Genomic DNA, 22,538 nt, shown 5'->3' on the forward strand with positions numbered 1-22,538 from the left:
ATGACACATGCCTTTTGAGAATGCCAAAACGTTTTGTGCAATGTCCAGGCTCTCTCTGTCAGCTGATGCTACCACCATGTGTGTCTCCTCCCTCGGGGCCACAGTACTGGGGCTGGTCTCACCAGCTTGCCCAGCCACACCCTTGGAACATGGCAACTGCAGGATGAAATCTACATGCCAGTGCTCCCCATGCCTGACCAGGAGACTGCAGCGGGGCCCCAGTGGTCCTTTATCCCCTCCCTCTGTGTGTCAACAAATTGCAAGTGGAGCAGGTGCCTCCTTGAGACAGGGGGTAAATCAGGGAGAAAAATGGGGCACACGCCATGCCCAAGTACAAAGGAGCCTGGGGAGTGTGGCATGGCCTCAGGACCAGCCTAAGGAGGGACAAGGAGCAGGTGGAGGTGGCAGTCCCAAGTGGTAACTGGCAAAAAGACTGGGTGACAGCAACCCTGTGCAGAGGGCCATCCTCACTGCCCACTCCTCTGTGACCGCTTCCTTAACAGCCCCCATCTTGGTGTCACCTCTGGGATATAATCCAAGTGGCCACTGGTTACAGTGAGAACTGCACAGGGAGACTGCAGGCCTCTCCTCAGCATTAGGGGCCAGGCTCCTGTGGGTGGGAATTCTGTCCCCAAGTCAGAACACGGCTAGGTAGCAGATCTGGAAAGGGCAGAGGAGAAGGCACAAGCGATGAACTTCAGCAGGGGCCCCAACCCCAGGACAGCTGCAGTGGTGGGGCTGCAGTTTGCCCTATAACTGTCCTGTTCTCAGTTTCTTACAGGTTAGGGTAAATAAAGCATTTGTCCAAATAAACTATGGAATGTCCAGTTAAATTTGAATTTCCAGATAAACAATGAATAGATAAGTATGTCTCAAATATTATATGGAACACACACTAAAAAAGATGATTCATTGTTTATCTGAAATTCCAGTTTAACTGAGGGTTCTCTATTTGCTAAACCTGACAACCCTACTCCAGAAAGAGTAGGAAGCCTGGGCGAGCTGCCGTGGGGCCTTATAGGAAGACGTGAATCAGAGAAGAGCCAGGAGGAGACTTCAGAGAATGTTGTCGTGCTCTGCTCAGCCCCTCTGAGAGTGGGAAGTCCACTCCCTGGCTTCTGCGCTGTTCCTGCAAGATGGTTCTCAGCAGGCGGCCCCTTTGGATGTTGCACCAACTAGAGAAAACCATCTTGCCCACTCACACCTCTATTCAGAGGCAGCCTGCACCGATGGCTGATGAACCCATGTGGTAAGGGCCCTGTCCCGTGGCCCGAGGTGGGGCAGGCTCTTCCCAGCTCCAGAGCTCTCTGCAGCCCTGACAGACCACGTGGCAGGCACTGCATCTCAGCTTCCTCCACCTGACGCCAAAGGGATTTGGCTCAAGAGCCCTCCCTAATGAATGTCCCACAAGCTTATTACCTCCATCTCGGGGTCTGCTGTGGCCCCCAGTTGGAGGCCAAATGGAGGACTGGGACCTCTGTATTCTTGCTCAGAGGCAAGACACATTCATTTGTAGAGCTCATTGCCACGAGGCATTCAGCACTGTTTGATGCTATGGCTCAAAGATGATCAAGAGACAATTCTGTGTTTCCAGAGGGGACAAAGGGACAGTGCCTGGAGGAACCACTGCACTCACCTAGCTCAACCTACATCTTGGGTTTTTATCCCAGATGTCCCCCCGCTAATCCCCCATAACCCTGCCTCCTGCGGACTTCTCTGCTTAGCCTCTTGGTCACACCTTACCCCCCCCTCCCTGAGCCTAGAAACTCTCCAGTCATCCTTGACTCCTCCCCCCTCATCGTGCCTTACTCACACAGCCCCTCCCATACTCTTCCATCCCTCCGCGGATGCCGCCCCCAGCTCCTTGCCTCCGCACTGAGACCTTTTAGACTCCTGGCCTTTCTCCCATCTCCTATCTTAGCCATGGTACCTCCAGGAAATTCTTCCTCCAGTTTGGTTCTTGCCTTATAACAGGGAAACGTGAGTCAGAGTGATGTGAAGCTTAAAGAGACACCACTTGGTTCTTTCTATATCTTTCTCTATGCCAAGTGACCAGGAATGTTCTAGATGCCGTTCTGTTGACCTTGATTCTCAGAGTGGTGATGGCCAGCAGTGAGTAACTCATGTGAACAAGCAGTAGCCCTGTGTGGTTTTAAGCCCTGAGATTTGGGTGACTTGTTACTGGAGCATAAGCTAAACTTTCCTGAAGACACACCTGAAGATAGACTCCCAAAGTCTTGGAAGTAGTACTTCATATGAGAAAAGTGACAATGTAGTTTCACAATGTTCAGTTCAAATGACAACTGATGCTGTAGAATAACCCAGCATTCCACAAATCAGTGGAATTAGATAGAGCTATTTGCTTTTCACCTATTGCTTCAGTTTTCAGGAAATGCCCCAAATTCTTGCAAACCATTTGCATTTTTGTTGGCTTGGTTAAGGGAGTCGGCAGTATCAAGTGGTCCCTTGTTACAAGCCATGTCACTGCTTCTGTACGGAGCATAACAAGTCAGAGAGAAAGGAAATGTCACACAGACACTTCCTAGAGTGCTGGCAGGAAGAGGGCACAGAAAGGGAACAGTTGTTTATAAGCAAGGGAAAGGAGATAGTGTTGTCTTTGTGTGTTTGCCTTTGTAACTTTTTATTACATAATTGCTTAAAACCTAACAAGTCCAATTCCCCATATGCCTGAAAGTGGGTTATACTCTGACCCTAAAGAAAAGCCATGTTCTGTGGCCTAAAAGAGGCCTGAATAGCCTGTGCTCTGGGAACAGTTGGTTAGAATGTGCTCTTGGGCAAGCCCTTTGGACCACAGTGGGCCTCTTTGAAACCTCTTTCCTTATCTGTACGGTGGGCCTGAATAGTGCCTACCTTGTCCACCAGGAAGATTTGCCCGGGAGGTCAAATGAGATGAAGTCTATGAAACTTCCCTAAAAGTTGAAGCACAACATAAACGATAGTTGTCCTGGTTTGTTGGGCACTTGGGATGTGCCAGCGTTGTACTGATCATCATTTCATTATCATAGCACATCAGGAGCCAAGAAAGCCATTACCTGCATAGTAATGGGTACTTCACTCTGATCTGAACCAGATCTAGCTTATCCTCGTACCTGAGCATTTAATTACCAAGAACACCATAGAATAATAATACTATAATATTACATATAGCACGTATCACCATACTATACCAACACTATACTACACTAGCACTATATTACTACAGAATATTATACAGCATAGCATATACTATAGTATATTACCATGTTACTATAGTACAGTATATTGTATGTATAGTACAGTATATTACTATGTTAGTATATAGTATTTTTATAGTATGATATTTATATGATAATATAATAATACAATAACAGTATAACACTGCCATACAAGATGCCATGGTCAATGGTAATAATTAACATTGCATACACACATAGCCAAAGAGCATTAGAGGATTTTTATGAGCTATGTCATAAAAACAAAACATTTTTAGTATTTTCCTGATTTTTTTCAAATAAAAATGATCACCCTTTAAACTCTTACAGTTCCACTGTTTATAAAAAATTGTAGTCCTTCCATGTTTTAAAGAATGAATTAGTGAGAAAATAGTTTTATTCAAAACAAGCTTTCAATCATTTATTTATTGTTTCTACTATGGGTTTTTCTAAGATATTTTTCTTGCACATGAATGTATAATTTTAAAAAGTTGATTTTTAAAAAATACTGACTTTAGGTAAATTCAGTTTTTAGTCTCTTTATGATAGAAGTAAATTAAAATTGAAATACTCCATTCAGTTTGCGCTCCATGTACCATGGTACTCTACCCTCAGGACAATTCACTGATGTGAATGACCTTGCCTCAGAATAGAATGCGCAGCCTTGTTCTGTATAGACAGTCAATTAACTAACTTTCTATTTGTTTTCACCTCTTTAACAAGTTGTGACATTTTAAGATAATTGTCTAGTCTTTTACTGAGGAACACTTTGATTTTCTCAAGTGTGCATGGGGAGGGTCAATTTTAAAAGCTTTTGTCATTTTTGTTTCAACTATGACTAAGATATGAAAGTCCCCGGTGAGTAACTGGCAGCACCTACCTGTCCACTCCTTCACCTCCCTCTTCCTCCCAGGGGTAAGGAGGACTTCAAGAGTTTTAGTGATTAAAATATTTCATTCTCTGTATTCACCTCATCATAAAAAAAAATCATTTCTAGTAGATCAATATGGTAAGTGAGTAAACCAGAAGATGGCGTTGAAGATTAGCAATCACATCTTAAAACAAGGTAGACATTGAAAGCTCTCAGATTTCATACGACTGTTGTTTTGAAATTCTAAAAGTAGATGAGCAAGGAAAATGTTGAAACTAACTAAACCCAGTGCAGAGGACACGTGTACGAAAGTGCAAAAAGTTCTGCTTTGCCGTTTTTGTTCTTAGCAATCTCGTTCTGTTGTTTGTGAACACTTTGGGGAAAAAGTAATTCATTGATTAAAAGTAATGCAACATGAAGGCAGCAGTCTCTGCTTTGTTCACTGAAGAATCCCAAGTGTCTAGAACTGTACCTGAGAAGTAGTAGGTGCTCAAAAATATTTCTTGAATGAATGAGTCTGTAAAAGGAGAAGAAAGGAAGAAATACAGGTTATAACCAGAATTTTCTTTGAACAAAACCCTGTTGTTTATTACAAAGACTCTGATAATGGAAAACTTACTTGGGTGAATAAAAACATGGCATCCTGTTGCTTTCTGAGAAAGTCCGTTAGTTTTAGGAAAGCAAGCCGTACCTAATCTGTGCCCTGTGGCTTGTTTTGCTCTAGCCTACACTTTCTTTCTTCTTTGGGCAGGAGACATTGACCCGATATATAAGATTAAAAGAAAAACTGAGAAATAAGGGAAATCAAAAGCTTGTCAGAAGTTGCACATTGACCTGGGGTGGTGGTGGTCCAAAATCATATAGAAACCAGTGATCTGATGGTTTACCTGGAATTGCTGAGGACATAAAAAAGCTCTGGGCATCCAAGATGCTCTGGTGAAAGTTCAGTGTGCAGATGCTAAGGGATGAAGTTTAATATTAAGACCATCTCAGAAAATTAAGTAAAATCTCTGGTTTGCTTAAATACTGTTCCTATTCTGGATATTTATACTCCACCAGTAAATTGCTTTCTACCAGTTTGAGGTTAAAACGATGTTATTTTAAGATGAATCTAAGTCCAGAAGCAGTTGGCGCATTTGGACACTCCGGAATCTCTTCCCCTACTCTTTCACGTTGCCGTAATTCAAACTTTGGGGGCTATGCAGTGTCTGTCTGAGTCACCTCAGTTCACCGTGTAATAGATGCAAAAGCATGTGAGATTTCAAACATGCAGACACTATGGAACCACAATTTATAGCTCAGGGCACCTGGGCCCACTCTTTCTTTCCTTCTTTCTCTCTCTCTCTCTTTTTTTTCTTTTTCTTTTAAATGAGTATGATGTTCTGCAAACACCGCGGGGGGCAGGGTTCTTGGTGACGACGACGGTGCCAAGGATGCCCCCACCCACCCACAGTTCTTCGAAGTGGACAGTTCCTCAGTCTTGGGTAACGTGCTCTGCAAACGAAGTCCCCTTCGCACCGGATTCCCGCTCCTGCACGCCCCCCCACTTCCCGCGCTAACCACATCGCTGTCGTTTAGGTGTTACTGGTGATCGACGAGCCTCCCGCGGGTCCTGAGGCGAAGGCAAGGTCCCCATTTCGCGCCTTGCACTTCGCGGGAAATCGCCCCAAGTGAGGGTGCCCGAAGCCGCGCGCCCTGCTTGAGGGTCGCTTGCCCGCGCGGAGCGGGGCGGCGTGGCCCGCCCAGGACGCCGGCCGCAGGTCGGCGGGGCGGCCCCCTGATGCACTCTCGCAGCCCGGCAGCTCTTCCCAGCCGGCAAGCGCTGCGCGCTCGCCTCCCCCAGCCCGCCGGCGCCGCTGTTCCGCCCGGCCCCTCCCCTCCCAGCCCTGGCCCCTCCCCTCCCAGCCCCGGCCCCGCCCCCAGCGCGGCTTTTAAGCTCTATAAAGTTCCTCTTTCCCTCCTCGGAGTCTCAGTTTCACCACTTGAGCTTGGGACCCACCGCTGCTCTCAGCCCGAGTCTGGGGCGAGGTAAGGCCTGGGGTCTGCAGGAGCACGATGGGAGGTCAGCTGCACGGGGAACCAGGAGCAAGAGCGGAGGTCCCGGGCCCATCTTCAGGGCCGCGCGGGGAACCCCAGCCTCGGAGCCAGTGGGAAGGGAGGGAGCAGCCCCTTCGGGGAGCCCCGACTCCCACCCCATCTGCTCTGGCCCGGCCTTAGCGCGGGCTCGCTGGAGGGCCGCCCAGGTGCCTGAGCATCCCGAGCCAGCCCAACCCGGGCGGTGGGGGGGCCACGCGCCGGACCCGGTGGGATACCGAGGCTGACAGGGTCCCAGGAGTGGCTGTCACGGGGTTGTCCAAGAGATTCGCAAGGGCAGCAGGCTTCCCGGCGCGAACTGCCCCTTACTCCAGAGGCTCCTCCTGCCCCTCGTTCTTAAGGGGCCCAAACTCACCGCGGCCGCCGGCGCGTAGCTCCCCGGCTGGTGGCAGAGGAGGAGAAGCTCCAGATTTGGGCCGCTGGGGGCCCTGCGCTGCTCTACGTCAACCGCTGCGCTCCGCGACCCTCGCCCCCCGGCACGCTCGCGCCTTAAGCTCCCTCGCCGGGCCCCGCCCGCGCTCCAGCATCTCCCGCTGTTTGGCTGCCCTCCTGGGGCCCCCTTAATCCTTGTTGCCTGGCGGGGACCCAGGGGTGTTCTTGTAGCGCAGGGCCGGGGAGGAGTTCCTGAGGGCGCCCGCCTGGACCGCCCCTACTGCAGGCGAGCCCGCTTGCGCGAGACCCCTGGCGCGAGAGGGCCACCAAAGGAGTGTGAACTGGGGAGTGGGCAAGAGTGGAAAGTGACAGAGAAGGGGGAAATTGGCCCGCAAGGGCTTGAGAATGGGCAGAGAGCAGCAGCAGCTGCGCGCAGTGTGCAAAGGGACGCCAGCGGGGCAGGAGGCTGGATTTGGCTGTGCGCGCCCAGGAGGGAGGCTGAGGGGTGCGGAACGGGAATGCAGAGTCGGAAGATGCGCAGGGAGCCTGGGATCCGCGGAGGGCCGCCCGGGAGGCGGCAGGACCGCGCGCGCCCAGGGGACGAGCCCGTGGCAGCTGAGAGGGCGCTTGATCTCGGGAACCTTGGCCGACTCCTGCGCGTGCCTCGCTGCCTCGGACACTCCGGGCCTCGCGGTCGTCGCTCTAGGGCTCGGGGACCGCGCCGGGGGCTGAGGGGCTGCCGTGCTCTCCCGGCAGCGCAGAGCGGGTGCAGGAGGCGCGAGAGGGTGACGGTCGGCGCGCCGGGCATGAACCTGGAGGGCGGCAGCCGAGGCGGCGAGTTCGGCATGAGCGCGGTGAGCTGCGGCAACGGGAAACTCCGCCAGTGGCTGATCGACCAGATCGACAGCGGCAAGTACCCGGGGCTGGTGTGGGAGAACGAGGACAAGAGTGTGTTCCGCATCCCCTGGAAGCACGCGGGCAAGCAGGACTACAACCGAGAAGAGGACGCCGCGCTCTTCAAGGTCAGGGCGCGCTGGGAGCCCCTGGCCGGCGTGCGGGGCCCACCCGCGCCGGCAGTTCTCAGGGGGACGCACGCGGGGGAAGACCCAGCGGGGCGGCGCCGCGAGCATCGGGGCGACGGGGCCGGAGGTTTCAGGCTGTCCGGTGATTTCACAGGCGGGAGGCCGGGGCCCCGGTCCAGGGCGCGGGGCGTGAGCGGTCCCGGGAGCCAGAGGGAGCGCAGCGGGGAAATGCCCGCGGGCTTCAGGCTGGGGCGCTCCTGGCTGCACTCGCGTGGGCCCCCTGTTTCCATTCGAGCCTCCTTCGGTACCCCTGGGTCCATCCTCGTCTCCTTTGACGGATGCCTGTCTCCCGTCTCTGTGAGCTCCCGTAGGGTGCACGAACGAGGCTGCTCAGGGTGTTTCCGGCGCTCTCACGGTGTCTGTCCCTGCCTCTCTGTCTCGCCGGGGAGGGGGGTCTCTTTCGGGACCCGGTTCTCTGGCTCCCCGCCCCCCCCCCCCCGTGTGCTCTGGCTCGGCCTCTCCTTGGGTCTCCTCCCCTGTGGTCCTCCCTCCCTGTCTCGCGGTTTGTGTAACTCCCTCTTTTCAAGCCTTCTGGAAACTTTTCTTTGGATACCCTCCTCCCCGATGCCACACACACCACACACACACACACACACACACACACACACACACACACCCCTTGGGCTCTCTTTCTCTGCCTCATCCTCTCTCTCCCTCTCAGGATCTCTCTGTTTGGGCCTTTCTCCGAATCTTTCTGTCCCCCCTTCTGTGTACGGTCACGGGTGTTTTTCCCCGGAGCAGTTTGCCAGTGAGCTGTGCATTAGGGCCTAGTCGCGCCCCATGTGGGCAGAGCGGGCGAAAGGGGACTTCCTCGGGGAACTTGCTCTCAGAGTACCTCAGACGTCTGACCATCCAGATGAACCCACTGGGTAGCAGCCCATCCCACAGCTCTGTCCCTAGTCCTTATCAAGCTCCCTTCAGACACTGAAAAGTGCCCTTTCCAGGGGTCCTCCACATCTCAACCTGCTTGTACAAATACCTAGAGAAGGTTCAAACCACCTGTCTTCAACTCAGCGAGAGAGAGTCCCAGGTGGAAAGTATTTTACCTGAAAAACATCTGGTGCCTCGTCCCCCATTTTGAGAAACAATGTAAATCTGAAATACCTAAGCACCATTCTTTCCTTTAGAAATACAATTCCCAGATTCTTTTTTTTGAAAGACCTGTGTTTTAACTGTCTTTCCCACCAGGCTTGGGCACTATTTAAAGGAAAGTTCCGAGAAGGCATTGATAAGCCAGACCCTCCTACCTGGAAGACACGTTTGCGGTGTGCTTTGAACAAGAGCAATGACTTTGAGGAACTGGTTGAGAGGAGCCAGCTAGACATCTCAGACCCCTACAAAGTCTACAGGATTGTTCCTGAGGGGGCCAAAAAAGGTGGGATTTCCTGGGTTGGGCTCACAGAATATAGGCAGCCTGACACTTGTAATGCCTGAATTCCACTCTGAGTGTCACTTTTTTATTTTGGATTTTTTATAATCTGCCTTCCTCCTGCCACATGTTCAGGCCCAGTTCTGGGTCTTATATTGAAATTCTTGTGGTATTCGTGTAGGACAGTTTCTCAGACTCCAAGTCTCTCCCTGTGTGTGTATGCATATGCATGTATGTGCATCAGTGGGCACATGTGTGTTTTTCAGTTAGTTCTATTAAGATAGAGGCCAAATTCCAAACCAAAAAATTCAGAAGTTACTTGAAACTTTAGTTATCTGTCAGTCTTTCATAATTAACCACTTGTAGACAGGAAGCATACATGCATATTGTTACTATTTATAATAATAGTAGTGTCAGCTCTAAAGAATGTAATGTGGTCAGTTGGGAAGCTTACTGAAATTCAGATTCCCTCTTTCCAAGATTCCCACTAGTATGTCAGAGTAGAGCCCAAGAATCTATATTTTAGACCAGCCATACAGGTGACACTTTATGTCACAAGATGAATTCACACACAGCATTCCATTTACTTTTCCATCTGTCTTACATGTGTTGAACTTCACAGAAATCAGCTTAATGGCCTGAACAAACAATTGCCCAGGGGACTTGCTAAAAAATGCCTTATTTGTCAATATTGTATTATGCATTCTAGGAATTAAGCCCTCTGGTATTTTTCTAAGATTTGGTGTTTACTTCTGTCAGTTCCTTTTTTCATCCTGTGCCATTTCCCTTTTGCCCAAACACGTAGGAGCAAAGCAGCTCACCCTGGAAGACCCACAGATGACCATGAACCACCCCTACACCATGACAGCACCTTATGCCTCCCTGCCAGCTCAGGTATGGTAGAGGCTGCAGGGCTTCCAGGAGCGGGGGCTGGGTCTATGTGGGGCCTCTTGAGCTGGCTAGTCCACACGGCAGGAAAAATACACAAACAAAAACAGCAGAAACTTGTCTTGGCTCTTAGTTAGACAGCCAAACCAAAGCCCTGGTCACTTTGCAGCTGTACTGCTATCAGTGTTGGTTTTAAGTACGGGAGAGGTAGGTGTGTCCACCTGTTGGTATGGATTTTTACTACTGACCCTCAAATCTTCTGGGAGACAGACTGTCTGTGGAGGTCGGAGATTTTGGATGTTGGGCTTCATCTTGGGAACTGCAGGGCCGCTGGCTCTTCAGACTTTTCTGGTGTGAGTCACAGCTCTGTTTGATTCACTTCAGTGGGTAAAAGAAGGCACATTTCCTTGTAGGACTTTTGGTGCCACTGTAACCATATGATGAAGCTTTACATGAATCATTACTTTATAATACTGTCTCCATTGTGCATTTTGATTCTTTATGGCTAGTTTCCCCCAAGTGTGATGAGCCATTCACTCCAAAGCCTTTTCAGATGATAAGGTGATTTGGCTGCCAGCCAAACAGGAGATTCCCAGAGGAATTTGGGAGGATATAGAGAATCTGCTCCCTTTCCCAGCGCAAACCAATTGTTCTTTGCTGAGCTGGCTGCTTTTCAGCTCAGCGCCTCATGTGCCTTTAGCAGGTTCATAACTACATGATGCCACCCCATGACCGAAGTTGGCGGGACTATGTGCCTGATCAGTCACACCCCGAAATCCCGTATCAGTGTCCTGTGGCCTTTGGACCTCGCAGCCACCACTGGCAAGGCCCAACCTGTGAAAACGGTAAGGAGTGTGCTGGGTTGGCTCCTGTGGCTGCTGCTGGCCCAGCAGAGCAACCTGGCCAAAGGGCCTGGTTTCTCCTGACTTGGTCCTTCTTGATTATTGACAATAGCACAGCTCCTTCCCTTCTCAGAGCTGCTGGGAGAGACATTTCTCTTCCTGTAGGATGGTAAGGTCCTCAGAGGAAGGACACCACATTTCCTGACATGTGGTCTCCTGTGCCAGGGCCTATGCTTGGAACTGCCTTACAGGGGATTCTGTTTAAGCATCACAGAGATCATTCCAGGCAATGAGCTAAACTGCCCCATTTTTGTAGAGGCAAGCTCACAGAATGTAAGGATGTGTCCAGAGTTACCTAGTGAAAATTATGGGCTGGAATTCAATTTCAGATCTAACCCTAAAGCCCAGCCTTGCACTTAAGATAGGGGGTGTTAGATACCAAACTGGCTGGATGTACTTATATAATTATCTATTTAATAGGTCAGTGTTTCTTATCATCCCTGAATAATGTAAACCTTTAATTAATCTTGGGCGAAAAGTGGTAGATTTTGACAGTCTTCTTTCCTGGATTGACCCTTAATGTTAACTGAGGGCCACATAGTCTCACTGGTCAGTTTCTGTCCACACATCTATAAAATGGGTACAGCCGTGCCCAAGCCCTCCCTCCCTAGGGACACTAGGAGATTACTGAGCTAGTGTATTCCTCTTAAACAGTGGTATGCCCGTAGTGGCTGTTCTTGGGATTAGAAGTGATAAGAAGGGAATGAATGACCACTATGTAAAGAACCATGAACAGTCTGCACGGGGTGCCTAATGCTGGTGTCGGGTCACAGAGCCTTGCTCTCTCTAGATTGGATGTGATCCCATGCCTACAGGAGGTCCCCAGACATCACGACGAGATCTCTCAGCAGAAGCAGTTAGCTAAGTGCAGAGAAAATTTCACATGGTAATACAGCAAAACACAAGCTTTTAAGACTTTTGAGTTAGTTAGTTAAATAGGAACCCTGAGATGGGGCAGCACCCAGAACCTTTTTGTGTGTTCTGGGGTCTTTGCTCCCCGACAATTTGGTCAGCTTCCCTTTTCCAGCCATGTCCAGGGCACTCTAGGGTCATGGTATTGGAGAAGGATACCACTGTCTAAGATTTATATTGTGTGGCGTGTTTACAAAAAAGTTCAATTCAGTTTTATTAGCATTTCAGGAGTGATAGGCAGCAAAGGCTCATTTGATGTATCATGGAGGGTAAGCTAACATTCAACTGGTCTCTGAAATTCAGACCTGTGTCCAGGGCATGGGGCGCTACTGAACCCACAACCTCAAAGAGGAGGCACTGCCTTGACCTGTGCAAAAAGGTGGAACAGGTAGGCATATTTTGAGGCACAGGTGGCATTTAAATTATGTGCCAGCAAAATTGGATTCTGTTACATATTCCTCTCTATCCGTGTTGAATGGGACACACAGCTACTGCACTGCCTGAAGACATGGTTCAGTTTTCTCCTGAACCCTGAAGTAGAAAGCTAAACAAACATGGGCTAAACAATTGTTAGGTTTTTGATTGGGCTCTTTGGCATCAGAACTCATGCAGACTTGAGCTCACAGCTCTATTGTAAACCTGCTGTGTGAAAAGGGTCAGTCACTTCACCTCTCTGAGCCTCAGTTACTCTGCTGAACAATTATGGAGGGGTGTCAGGTAAAGGGTACAAAGTTCCAGTTACAAGATGAACAAGTTCTGGGGATCTAACATTACTGACTGAGTTAACAGTCCTCTGTGGTATTGGAAGTTGCTTACAGAGTAGGTCTCAATGTTCTCAGGGCATACACACAGCTGCAATGTGAGGTGATGGGTGCTGAAGGGAAGAAAAGAGGGAGGGAGGGAGGGAGGGAAGCAAGGAAGGAGGGAAGGAAGGAGGGAGGGAAGGAAATTCCAGAGGGAGAGCTCCGAGTTTCCTTCCAAAGCTGTGAAAAAGCTCCTTCCTCCTTCAAGCTTGGCGTTTCCAATCGCACCTCAGCTTGTCTTTGCCCCTTGAGAATGCCCAAGGCCCTTCCTGCCCCTGGGGCTGAGCGGCCCCGCTGGGGAGACAGCCTCTGGATGCATCAGACACTCTATGTAGACAGCATCTGACTTTTATTTGCAAACACAGGTTGCCAGGTGACAGGAACCTTTTATGCTTGTGCCCCGCCTGAGTCCCAGGCCCCCGGGATCCCCATAGAGCCAAGCATAAGGTCTGCTGAAGCCCTGGCGCTCTCAGGTGAGTGCCCCACCCTCCCCTTTGGGTGGACTTGAGGGGGCGGTGGGTGTGCATAGCCCCCAGGCACTAGCTCCCTGCAGCTGGGACCTGGAGCAGGTGTGGACACACTGACTCCCAACCTCAAGAATGAGGAGCACAATTAGGGAAGTTAGCCCTGAGAAGCCAGCCTCGGATTCTGATGCCCTTTCCCATCACTGTCTGAACTAAGCCATTTTAAGTTCTCTGTTGGCATCTATCTGAATTTCCAGAAATATGCAGACAACTCCAGTTCTGTTTACCAAGGGCCACTCTTCAGCCAACATTCTCACAAAGGAGTCTGATTTTGCAGAAGCAAACACCTGGGCTTCTCATTTGAAAAGCTGGTCACTCTCCCGGGGTTAGCCACACACAGGCCCTTCTCGTTGGTGTCCTGGGCCCCTAGGGCTGCCCGCTTCCCTTCATCATGTTGGTATGCCTGGAAGTGACAAGTGTTGTGGTCTTTCTCCGAACTTTGATACATCTTGCAAACATAAGGATTAGGTTTGATTTCATTTCTTAAAAAAAAAGAACCCTGCCCACCAGGAGATCTTACTTGTTTTAAGGAAGGCACTTCAAGGTTTACTGAGTGCATGTGGTGTATGTATATATATAAATATTTTAGATAATGTTTTGGATAGTTTTAAAATGGGATTTGTATGTATAGTAAAAATGAATAGCTTAAGATTGAGAATTCTCACCTTGCCCTCTGACCTCTTTAAAAAGCAGTGATAGAAAATATAAATGAAATTCTCAGGATTTCAGGGAACCAGAGTTGGGGGCACCTTTCTCTCTCCCAGGGGAGCTGGAGTTCTACTGTTTCATTTTCCTAGTGGCAAAGTCCTAAATGAAAGTTGCTGCCTTTCTTAAGAGGCCCTGAGTGATGGAGGGGAGGCAATGTTTCTGAGCAAAAAGGCTTGTGTTTGTTCTTAGAAACTTTCAAACCCTTTTCTTGAGCACCTCAGACTTGTGTGGGCGCCTGAAGAGTAGGAAATAAACATCTATTTATATCACTGCGACCTCGTGATTTCTGATGGCATTAAATGAAATGAAACCTGCCCTGAGAGTCACCACGAATGGCCAACAGCCACCCTGGCAGGGCACACCATCTGAGTGCGCACTCAGCCAGTGCTCGTGGGGGCAGAAATGGAGACAGTGATGTGAGTTAAGTCTGAAAACCTACCATTGAGGAATAGGAGGGTTCTGTGGGTCTCTGTTTTTGGTGTACATAAACAGATTAATTATCAAGCTTGAGCACATTTACTAGAGAACTGTGATTCCCACTCATCTGTAAATCCCATGCATTACGGACGGGAGCTGTGCTCATCCGTGAGGCCCACGTGCATCTCAGTGAAGGGGCCCTTTGCACACCTAGCTTGGTCCTTCAGCCTATGGGTCATATTTTAAAAGAAGACTTTGAAATCAGCAAAACTTCAAAAATCTATTCATGTTGCTTAATGTTTTAGAAAGCAGAGTTTTAGAGTTATTTTCAAACTTAAACACACAGCTCAGTGGAATTTCAGCAGACTTTACTCTTAGGATGGTTTTCTCATTGATTCCTTTCTTTCCACATGAAGTAATTTTATTATACAAGTAGTACATATTCAGTATGTACTAATTAAAAAATCAGAAAAGCAACAATGGAAAATAAAAATATCACATTCCCACCACCCAGAGATCACCACTGTTATGATACTTATCCTTCCGGAAACTTCAGTGTGTGCATATATATATATGTAATTATTTTTTTTACCTAAATGATATCATATTGATATTTTTAGGGTAGTTTCTGACATGTGGACATATTTGCTCTTTTACCTGAAGTACCACCATACTCTTATTGCTAGTAGAAATTATACTTAGGGCATACTTCCTCTAAAATCAAAACTGATTGCATGCCTAATGATGAATTTAATTCAGTGGTATGACTTAAAATTTTAGACAAATATTTTCATCATAAAAAAATAACACATTGTTTTATCAGTGGTGCTCTCAACTACAAGTCAAACATATTTTGTAGAAAATTAATTAAAAGTCTGCTTACCCCCTCCAAAAAACAAAATTCACAGTCATGTAAATTTGGAAAATGCTGAGTCAGACAACATGAAATCTGTTTCTGTGGGACTGCAATACCGTCCTCACGGTCTGGGGGTCTCCAGCAGGGCGAGAAGGGTGCGCAGCGTCTCCTTCCTTCCTTGAGCCTAGAACTTCTTAGCTTTTATGGAGCATCTTGTGTCCCACCAGTTGTGCTTGTTCTGAGTAGCATGGCATCCTGGTGGGTGTCCAGCCCTCCCTGGATGCTTCGTGCTGACCCTGCCGCCTCTGTGTTTGCAGACTGCCGGCTCCACATCTGTCTGTACTACCGAGAGATCCTGGTGAAAGAGCTGACCACGTCCAGCCCTGAAGGCTGCCGTATCTCTCATGGCCACACCTATGATGCCAGTAACCTGGACCAGGTCCTCTTCCCCTACCCGGAGGACAACGGCCAGAGGAAGAACATTGAAAAGCTGCTGAGCCACCTAGAAAGGGGTGTGGTCCTCTGGATGGCCCCTGATGGGCTTTATGCCAAAAGACTGTGCCAGAGCAGGATCTACTGGGACGGGCCTCTAGCGCTGTGCAGCGACCGACCCAACAAGCTGGAAAGGGACCAGACCTGCAAGCTCTTCGACACGCAGCAGTTCTTGTCCGGTAACTCACCTGGGTAGCTGTGGGGATGGGGCGCCGGCACCTGTGAACTGCTGCAGAGGCCCGGCAGTGGGCCCCTCTGTTCCTCACCACGTGCCTCTGCCTCCTCTCCGCCTGCCCTACCCTCTGTGGGGCTGTGAGGAGGAGGAAGCTGCCTTGGGGCAGTGTTTTAGGCTGCTGTCTTGAAATGCTGGCACTCAACCAATGGTCACCCTGCTAACAATGCCCACACTTTATTGTAGTGTGGTCTTGGCAAGCATACCTGTTGACATTTCAGCTCTTTTAAGGTTTCTAGGAAAACTGTAGAGATTAGAAGTATATTGTTGACATTCCTGGGTAGGAGATGGGTCCTTTTGCAGGTGCCCTGGGTGCATTCAGCAGGTGTAGTATGTTGAACTGATTCTGCAAAGGGGAAATTATGAGACAGCTTTCAGTTATCTCCATGATATGCATGTTTCAAATCATGTTTTCTAGACCCATAAACTTTGTTTTCCTAGTTTTGATTTCATGACAATTAAGTTAGCCCTGGGCTGGCTTTTGTGAGCTCACGGGCCGTGTTGCTGAAGTCCACCCAGGGTGTTCATCCGGGTCTACCTGTCCTGACGGCGGCTCTTAGGAGGGAGAGCTGTTCACCTGCCAGCCAACTACCCATTCTTCTTCTGCTTCACCCGTAACCTTCTCTTTTATCAGTTCCCCTTCAGAGACACCCTGTGTCTGCGTTTTCACATGCCTCTCCTTGCCCCAAATGTGCTTCTTGATTCAATTCATTTAAAATAAAAACGTGCTCTGGACCATTGACCCTTGCTCAGCCATTTGGGTTTTAAGTTGCCCAAATTTCCTTAGGCTCATCCAAACCTCTTCTGGCGCCCTCAAACAAATATGTGGTAAGATGACTAATGCCCCCGCAGAGGCATGGCAAGAGAAAAGGGGAGCCAATCTCTAGTGCCAGGTACAGCACCACAGTGAGAAGTGCACGTGGATCTGAACTCTCTTCTCTCCCTCTGAGCCCATGCTACTTGAAGCCCATTCATCCTGGGATCTAGCATGGTGATCGTGGTGGGGCCAGAGGAAGAGCCAATAGCGGCCAAGGGGCACCCCTGTCTGTACCTCATGTCTACAGTGGGGTCTGAAAGAGCCCATGGGGTTGCCTATCTGTAGAGATTGTGGATCTTGGACTCTTTGGATTCAGAAGATGCCACAGGACTAAGGCTTTAATTAAGGCATCTAAGGGAAATGGCACTTGCTCTTTGAGCTTCTCTCACTCATGTTTCAAGAAGGTTAGTATTCTTGTGCTTTCAGGAGGCTGTAACATATACATTGAGGCATAACATTCACTGGGAGGTGGATACAGGCAAGAAGCAGGGTGCGCCCTCTGTGAGCATCTTCAGGCTGTGAATTCACTTGCCTAGAATTTAACATTTATCTGTGAGCAAGAGCTGTTTTGTTTTGTTTTTCCTTCCCCTGAACCAATAACTGTGCTTTTTGCTCAGTGCAACCTCTTATCTTGAAGTGTTCACTGAGGTTCTAGGAGGAACCTGCACACTTAAAATCTGCAGCTGTGTAGTGGTCTGTGTTCTGCATAATCAAGGATCTCCACAAAATGTTCTCCTAGTATCGAGCATTTGAGGCATGACCTTTTCAGAGAATTGTGCCGACTTGTTGTTCTGATCAGATTATTAGGGGTAGTCTCAGACCTCAGTGGTGTCAACGTCTTTTATACTATCTGACTAAGTCAGTTATGTTTGATTTAAATTCTAGAAGAAAAAAAAAAGCAGGAAGTCTAGTGAGTTAGCTAGAAATTTTTCTTCAGTTGAAGAGAACAGTAGAAATCTTTGATATCTACCCATTCAGGATTTGCAAACTGCTAGGGACAGTCCCCAAAGGCAGAGCCCGAGGGTGCATATCTGATAAAGATGCATCTGCATGCTGTTCTGCAGAACTTACAGCAGCTATGTGTAAGCACGTTCCTTCTGCGGACATGACGGTTGACTCTAGCGGAAAGAATAGGCGCAGTTAGAGGCCTAAGAGTCACGGAGAATACAAGCACAGGACGTGGGTCAATGTCAGGGTTGGATGGGTCTCCTTCCAGCAGTGCTTGGGTCTGCTGTGCTCCGTTGGGGTGCGAGTGGTGCCTTCGGGGTTTACGCGTCCACAGCCGGGACCCCTGGTGCTTCATCACCACCCTTCTCCAGGGTGGCAAGTCAGCTCAGAGACACAGTTTGGGCCTAGTGCCAAATGCCCAATAACTGGCTCAGGCTCCAAGATAACATAAATGTTTTCTGTGCCTCAGGGGTCACGTAGAGGTCTTGGGCAGCACAGATGCTGGTTCTTATGCTCAGCAGTTCTGAGATGATGTTTTTAAGAAATCCGGGGAAAAATCAGAAAATTCTGATTTTTTTGCAATGAAGACTTCTCTTTCATATAAATTATTCTTTTGCCTCAAAGTGGCTACGTTTCTTTTTCTTCCTTTTTCACACCTTTCTGCTACCTTTTGCATCCTCATGGGTCCAGTGCCGCAAAGCAAGGCTCTTAATCAGCAGGGCATATTCCCCTTGAAGCACCCAGCGGAACCTGGAGCCGCCCAAGGAAAGCGCTCACAGGAACATGCCTGTGCGATTTTGTATCTGGGCTCTGAAAGTTAAGAACCCCACGTAGAGAAATAAAGACTCTGCATTCCTGTTTTAGTCTCTGAATCAGCAGTGAGCTCTTGCTTCCTGCTTGAACCTGGAGCACTGAGTGATGAGAGTTTCTGAGTGTGGCTTTTTTTCTTATGGGGTTTCTCCAGAGCTGCAAGCATTTGCTCACCATGGCCGTCCCCTGCCAAGATTCCAGGTGACTCTGTGCTTCGGGGAGGAGTTTCCAGATCCTCAGAGGCAAAGGAAGCTCATCACTGCGCATGTGAGTATTTCGCCACGTCCTTTCACATGATTGAGTTTCCCTGCTGTGCGTCAGGGGCTAGGGTCTCAGTTTGCTTGAAGTCTCAAATGAAAAGTAAACGTCAAGCATCTGGGAAAATAGTGAGGGAGGAAGCACGGCCCACTGAGCAATGCAGAGGGTGCAGCCCAGCCCCGCACGCACGCTGTGCTCGGCCCCAGGGAGACCTACTCACAAACGGAGGCTCCCTCTAGCCGGGGGCTTCGTTTCTCCCATCTTTTTCATTTTTCAAGGAAGTTGTCATATCCCCATTTTACAGGGATGGAAAAGGATTGATGCAAAAAGCTGCCCTTTAAAATTCTCCACGTTTAATATTGCTTTTAAAATGTTTCTAGTTGATCTTCACTTGATGGAAAAGCTTTTCCCAAATGGGAAGCTGTGCATTTCTCATATATTTTGTAGGTCCTGCCCCAGTGTTTCCCAAACCCTCTTTTATTTCTGGATTTCTAGAAATTTTTTAATTATTAGAAATCAAGGTCCGTATGTACTTGGGGGCGGCTAAATCTTTCAAGGAATTTATGTAGATAGACCATCATGACGCTCCCTAGCACAGTTTAAGGTAGATTCAACTGTGGCAAGTAAACACCATTTTCACTAAAAATAAAAGAAAGAAAAGTTTATATAGATAATATTTCACATGAATCTTCCATAGAGAACAGAATTTAGAATACCTAAAACTTTTGAATTTGAAAACTTCATCACTACATACCTTTGAGAGTTATTAAGGGGCATGGATAATGAACAACAACAGGTAAAAACCTTTACCCTGATATCAAAATTCAGGTTAGATTTTAGTTCTGATAATGTTCCTTATTAAATAAAACACTGTCTAATATTGAACACACAACTCTCCCTTCTTGGTTGTAAAATCCAAAACCATTCAACCAACAAACAAAAATATAGTCCCATAGACTTCTGAGCTTTGTCGTGATTGATTTAACTTGGATATAACAATATCTTACTAACAACTGGATGTTAAATGACTAAATGAATTTGGTATTGATAAATAGTACTTCAGAACCTGATGATAAACTCCTACATCAGTCTGATTTTAAGGGATTTTTTTGAAGGTACTAATTTTCCTCTAAGTTAGACAAAGATGTGTTCCCAGGCAAGGACCCCTGAAATGGCACTGTGTGCAGCAGAAAAGCAAAAATGAACATGTGTGCACCCAGGAGTTCTTATTTATGGATTTAACTTATTTCAGGTATTTCAACTGAGTTGTGCTGAAGTGTGTTATAAAGTAACGAAGGATCAGTTTTATAGCACAATTGATTGGGTGAAAGTGGTTGGTTTTCTTAGGTGCTGTAAATTCAAGGAAAGCTGAAAGTTGAGTATTTTTTTGTGAATGTAATCCACACGAATAACTGGATGAATTTGAAGTCAATTAATTAGTCTTTCCCTACAGCTGAAGTTTTTGTTGGTGTTTGATTTGTCTTATTCCTTTTTTTCTTATTTTTCATTTAGAAATGTACACATTATGTAGGTCACACAGAAATAAAAAATTGTTCAGGATGAGCCCCCTCATCCCTGCCAAACTTCAGTTGTAGAAAAATTAATTCCTTTGCCTAAATCGCCCTGAATATTACCTCATACTTACTCTTAATTTGGTCATTTCACCTGATATGCTTTAGTCTTAGTTTAAATGTAAGTATCAATCCCCAATTGATTTAAAAGTATCATCTTTCACTTTCATTAAAACCCAGAATTAAGTGGGTTCTGTTTAAAGCTTGGTGTGAGAACTAACAGAAAGTTAGCTCTTCAGAGGCTCCAAATCTGAAGTGTTTTGATGTGTCAGAGCACCTAGCTTGGACTTGACTTCATTGTACCCTTAACACTGAGAGCTATTATTTAATGATGAGCAAACTGCAGGATGTTCAGAAGCATATCTCAGTAACGTCTTTTTTAAATCTCTTATTAAAGGTCGAACCTCTACTAGCCAGGCAGCTCTATTATTTTGCTCAACAAAACAGTGGACATTTCCTGAGGGGCTATGACTTACCCGAACACGTCAGCAGCCCTGAGGATTATCACAGATCCATCCGCCACTCCTCCATTCAGGAATGAAAAACATCCAGACGAGGGACTTGGTTTCACTGTAAATTTCTGGTCTGGCAAGAACACCTGATTGAACCCCCTCTTTTATGTTTGAAGAACTTGGAATTTGGGGCATCAGTTCAACATAGGAGGAGAAACTCAGCAAGAATATGTGTAGAAACTCAGCTCCATCTCATTGAGAGATGAGCTCCTTCCACGAGGAAGGATGGTTCCCAGGCCTCTCTGTGGATGGCCACCATCAGTGACAGCTGTGAAAACTGACCAACACGCGTGTTTACATTTCCCTAAATGCTCTGTCTGATTGATGTGGATCTTTCTTGCTTGAAGACTGAGAAAATGTTTCAGTATTGACCACTAAGTGAGGAAAGCACTCAAGTGTTGTATTATTTCTCAGGGAAGTAAAACCTAAGTCTGAGGCTACTCTGCCCACAACAGCAATGTTCTAATGCAAGTAGGGGATGTTGCTCTTGTAGAAAATGCTTGCTGAAGGCAGGAAACAGGCTGACAGAGGGGGAGCCTCAGCACCTCTGACTGTGGCCACCAGCCTGGGCTCCCCTGCCCTGCTCCCCGCTGCCCATTTGCTCTCTCCCCTTAGGTGCCCCTGGAGCCAGCTGGTAGACTCTGTTGCCATTTTCTGGACCCAAAAAGCATTAGGGACCTTGAGTAGTACAGTCTTGTCTGTTCTACAATCTAGCAATGGCTGGTGGAGATATTTTTGTCTCTCATTCTATAGAAATTACTACTGAAACTTTTTTCTTAAAGAAGGAAAATGAGACCAACAATCCAATCCAAGTACTCAAGATGTATTTTCGAAACTTGGTGACATTTCCCCTCTTACCCTGTTTTGTTTTGTTTGGCCACCAGTTAGTTATCCATGACAACACTACAGAGGGGGAGCTGGCACCTCGTGAATGGATGAACTCTGTTAGGAAAAAGGATGACAGGATTTCACTGGTTGCATAACTGCAGACTTAGTGGGCTGTTTTTGCTTATTTTGTATATTATATGCTTCCTCATGCCAACAATGGTTTAACTGGGCCTTAAAATACTGGGCTTCTTCCAAATACATCTTTTTATAGAATCACTAAGATCTCCACTTTTGTAAGTAAACTTGACTTACTTGTTGTTTGTCCTGGAAAAGTACAGATGTTTAGACTGTGATGTGGGCATCTGATATCTTTGTCATACTACAGAATAATTGCTATTACTTTCAGGGTCAACAAAAGACTTGATAGTTCTCAAAAATGTGCCACTCATATTCTAATCTATATTTTTTAATTCATTCAGCAAACTATCCCTTGCATTAGACAGGTTATAACTTTTATCCAGTTTTGCAAGAAATGAAATATGGAAATGTCATTTCCTTCTTTTTAAATTTTTAAAGGGAGTTTTTAAATGACAAAATAATGCATATTAACTACAGAAAATGTAAACAGTATAGAAAGGCAAAAAATAAAGTGCATTCTCATTCTGTCCCTAGACCAAATCCTCTGCCCTACAAGTGTCTACAAGAAGAGTTTGACTTACACTTCCAACACATTTCACTTGTCTGTGAATAGATATAAATCTTAAAAAAAGACTCATGGGATCATCTTGCACCCACTTTTATGCAGAGTTCTTTTAACTCCAAAATACAGATTTATCTCACTCTTCTTAGAGGCCTTGTAGTCAGTACATTCAGGTATTTCATAAGCCACTCAGACTGAATACATTCAGACAACAAATTGTATTTTGTGAACTGCAGTAATTTATACATCTTATAGATGTGAAGTATTTTGGGGTATATTATCCTAAGGGGAAAATTAGGAAAAAATTAGGAACTTCTGTGACACAGGCCCTGTGCGTAGTCCTCTGGAGATTATTTAACC

General features: G+C 47.2%; 1 protein-coding gene and 1 long non-coding RNA gene across 4 annotated transcripts; one reads left to right on the plus strand and one right to left on the minus strand.

The window, feature by feature from the left end:
• Positions 1-1,868: 1,868 nt before the first annotated feature.
• Positions 1,869-7,297, minus strand: LOC140846673 (uncharacterized). The gene is made up of 4 exons (XR_012126023.1): positions 6,533-7,297; positions 4,556-4,600; positions 2,872-2,930; positions 1,869-1,964 (listed from the first exon to the last, which is right to left on the minus strand). It is a non-coding gene; the product is annotated as an uncharacterized lncRNA (long non-coding RNA).
• Positions 6,041-21,754, plus strand: IRF4 (interferon regulatory factor 4). Of its 3 annotated transcripts, none has more exons than XM_017680747.3 (9): positions 6,041-6,111; positions 7,306-7,571; positions 8,820-9,006; positions 9,806-9,894; positions 10,589-10,733; positions 12,871-12,978; positions 15,328-15,681; positions 18,464-18,576; positions 20,536-21,754. In XM_017680747.3, exons 2-9 carry the CDS (start codon positions 7,356-7,358, stop codon positions 20,677-20,679), a joined length of 1,356 nt encoding a protein of 451 aa, XP_017536236.1. In that variant the 5' UTR covers positions 6,041-6,111; positions 7,306-7,355; the 3' UTR covers positions 20,680-21,754. The 3 variants fall into 3 exon arrangements, with proteins under 3 accessions (XP_017536236.1, XP_017536238.1, XP_017536237.1); XM_017680749.3 differs by having other exon boundaries at positions 10,592-10,733; XM_017680748.3 differs by having other exon boundaries at positions 6,058-6,111; positions 7,311-7,571.
• The last annotated feature ends 784 nt before the right edge of the window (positions 21,755-22,538 follow it).

This window comes from Manis javanica, chromosome 16, assembly GCF_040802235.1.
Source record: "Manis javanica isolate MJ-LG chromosome 16, MJ_LKY, whole genome shotgun sequence".
Lineage (NCBI taxonomy): Eukaryota > Metazoa > Chordata > Mammalia > Pholidota > Manidae > Manis > Manis javanica.